The sequence below is a fragment of the Symphodus melops genome (genome assembly GCF_947650265.1).
Source record: "Symphodus melops genome assembly, chromosome: 22".
NCBI lineage: Eukaryota > Metazoa > Chordata > Actinopteri > Labriformes > Labridae > Symphodus > Symphodus melops.
In genome coordinates, this window is record NC_136712.1 from 19,212,798 (window position 1) to 19,215,297 (window position 2,500).

At 48.6% G+C, this 2,500-nt stretch overlaps 1 protein-coding gene and 1 long non-coding RNA gene across 2 annotated transcripts in view; one reads left to right on the top strand and one right to left on the bottom strand.

The window, feature by feature from the left end:
- The window catches only part of LOC306818058, a 92,903-nt gene that overhangs the window by 75,992 nt on the left and 14,411 nt on the right, over positions 1-2,500 (bottom strand). The window lies entirely within an intron of this gene.
- Positions 1-2,500, top strand: part of cog5 (component of oligomeric golgi complex 5) — a 39,543-nt gene that overhangs the window by 3,465 nt on the left and 33,578 nt on the right. The window contains exon 6 of the mRNA XM_079335366.1: positions 1,683-1,803. Within this exon, the coding sequence (XP_079191492.1) occupies positions 1,683-1,803 (121 nt within the window). The remainder of the gene's footprint in view (positions 1-1,682; positions 1,804-2,500) is intronic.

Consider the following 2,500-nt stretch of genomic DNA (forward strand, 5'->3'; position numbering starts at 1 on the left):
TCTCTCTCTCTCTCTTTTATTTTAAAACTTTGGTACTTAGTGATCAATGAAAGTCAAAGACTCTGTTCATGATGATATCAGCGGCAGAAAATGAGGCTGTTTTTCAAAACAACATTGTTTTCACATTTTGATTCCAGAGCTTTCTAAAAAAAACCCACAGAAGAATCGAGTGTGTGTAGGAGAGCGCAGCAGTGTGTATGTAGGCCTGAGATTTATTCTGTGGAAAGCTCCGGGCCGCAGTGTGTCTGTAGGCCGCAGTGTGTGCAGCTCGGGAAGAACGCTGAGCTGCAGTTTGTTGTGTTTGTGCAGCCGAGGGGAAGCGTGATGAAATATTGATGAAACAGCGGCTGTAAAAAGGTCAGCTTGATTCTGAGGTCTCTCTTCAGAGAGTGTGTGTGTGTGTGTGTGTGTGTGTGTGTGTGTGTGTGTGTGTGTGTGTGTGTGTGTGTGTGTGTGTGTGTGTGTGTGTGTGTGTGTGTGTGTGTGTGTGTGTGTGTGTGTGTGTGTGTGTGTGTGTGTGTGTGTGTGTGTGTGTGTGTGTGTGTGTGTGTGTGTGTGTGTGTGTGTGTGTGTGTGTGGTATTTGTCTTTGTCTTTGTCCGCCTCCGGCAGATCATGTGACCGCACGTTTTAAAGATCTCTCCGAATCAGCACGAGCGCTTCAAACTGAAATCTATTCTCCTCATCAGTCCGGTGAAAACCCTCCAGCACGCTGTGGACCGCTCAGATCCGTCTCATCGGACTTTATCAAATAAGCTCAGCAGTGCAGTGTGTGACATCCTCCGATCTCTGGATCTCGCACTGATTCAGGAAAAAAAATCAGACTAGCGTCAGGTCAGGGATGGATATGACGGACAGCAGCGTCCAATCGTAACACAGGAAATAATCAACATCAGACCAAACTACACAGCAACACCGTCAGTTATATTTGTTGTTTCTTTAAATCATGAACATCTGAATGAATCTCTCATCGGCTGTTTTCAGACTCATTCAAAGATCAGACACCAGCGGAGACTGGCAGCCATACTGTTTATGTAGTACATAAACGCCGTTCAGTGGTCGTATTAAGAACTCTGGGGCGGCCTCGTGGTCGGGTCCGGCCACATGCTCAGTCCTCCAGGCGGACCGACAGCCCTGCATTGAGTCTGCCTTGTGGGTCTTTTCATGTCCTTTTTGTTTATCGCACAAACGAACTCTTAATTTGAATTTGACTCGGTCAAATGGTCGTATTTATCGCCGTGTGTGACATCAGTTTCCAGCTGATGCATCGCCACGAGGGATGTAACGATTCGTTCAACTCACAATGCGATTCAGGACGCCGAGTTCCCGACACGATTCATTTAGAGAGAATCTGGAGCTTCTCATGGTGTCGATTGAATGCTGCATCATGTTGGTTATTCTGCTAGTGAAGTTCTCTGTCTTGTTTCAGTGGATGCACACCTTCTGTTATCTTCTCACTTCTTTCATTTTCTGTCTCTGGAACCAAAAATGATTCCACTGCCAAAATAACGCCGGCTTATCTACAGCTGCTGACGCTTCACGTCGAGAACGGATTCAAACTTGACACCTTGAATCGATTGTTACCTGCCTAATCTCTACGTCCCTAATCGTCTCCCCTGAACACACCACAGCATTGCTCCACAGTTAATGATTGGCTCCAATGTTTCCCCTCCGTCTCCCCAGGTGGCCTGTGACCTGCTGCGGAGAATCATCCGCATCTTGTACCTCAGCAAGAGGCTGCAGGGGCAGCTGCAGGGGGGCAGCAGGGAGATCACCAAGGCTGCTCAGAGCCTCAACGAACTGGGTGAGAACACGCACGCTCACGAATGTGAGACCTCCAGTCTGTCTCTGCTGCTGCTGCTGTGCAAACACAGGCTACACTCTGTTTGTGCAACGCTTCAAAGACGATCCTTTTCCTATACCTTTAAAGGACGTTTGCACTGGGCCAGAACCAGAACCTGACCAGTCCCACACTGGTCTGGCTGTTAAAACAGATGCCTGTGCCTCTGGTGGTTTTCCATGTCTGCCTCACACACGTTTGAAAAAACACCACTGATGGAATCCAAAGACAGAGAAGCAGTTTGCAGCGTCTCACAGTGGTTGTCATGGGAAACCAGGCGACCGGCAAACATTCCCATATTCCCTCAAGCTGACGTTGGAAATCACCAAGGTCTTGTCACCAGGCGATAGTTAGAAGTCGTCGTCACACACGACGATGAAGGTCTCCCTGCGATGAGCGTGCCTGGAGATTTGGCCGAGTCGCCTGCAGGGAGGCTGCAGCGGTGATGTGTGTTTTTGCTCTGCAGGATCACAGGAAGAGGATAACGAACAGCAGCTTCAGCGAGGACGATTGAAAGGGGCTGTTGACCTTTAAATCAGCGCGCTGTCAGCTGCAGGGTTCACGGCATCCGGCTCGACAGATTAAACACTGACCAGAGCCTCAACTAGACTCAAACATAAACACGCAAAAAGATCATTAGAGCACGTTTTCCAATTTAGGA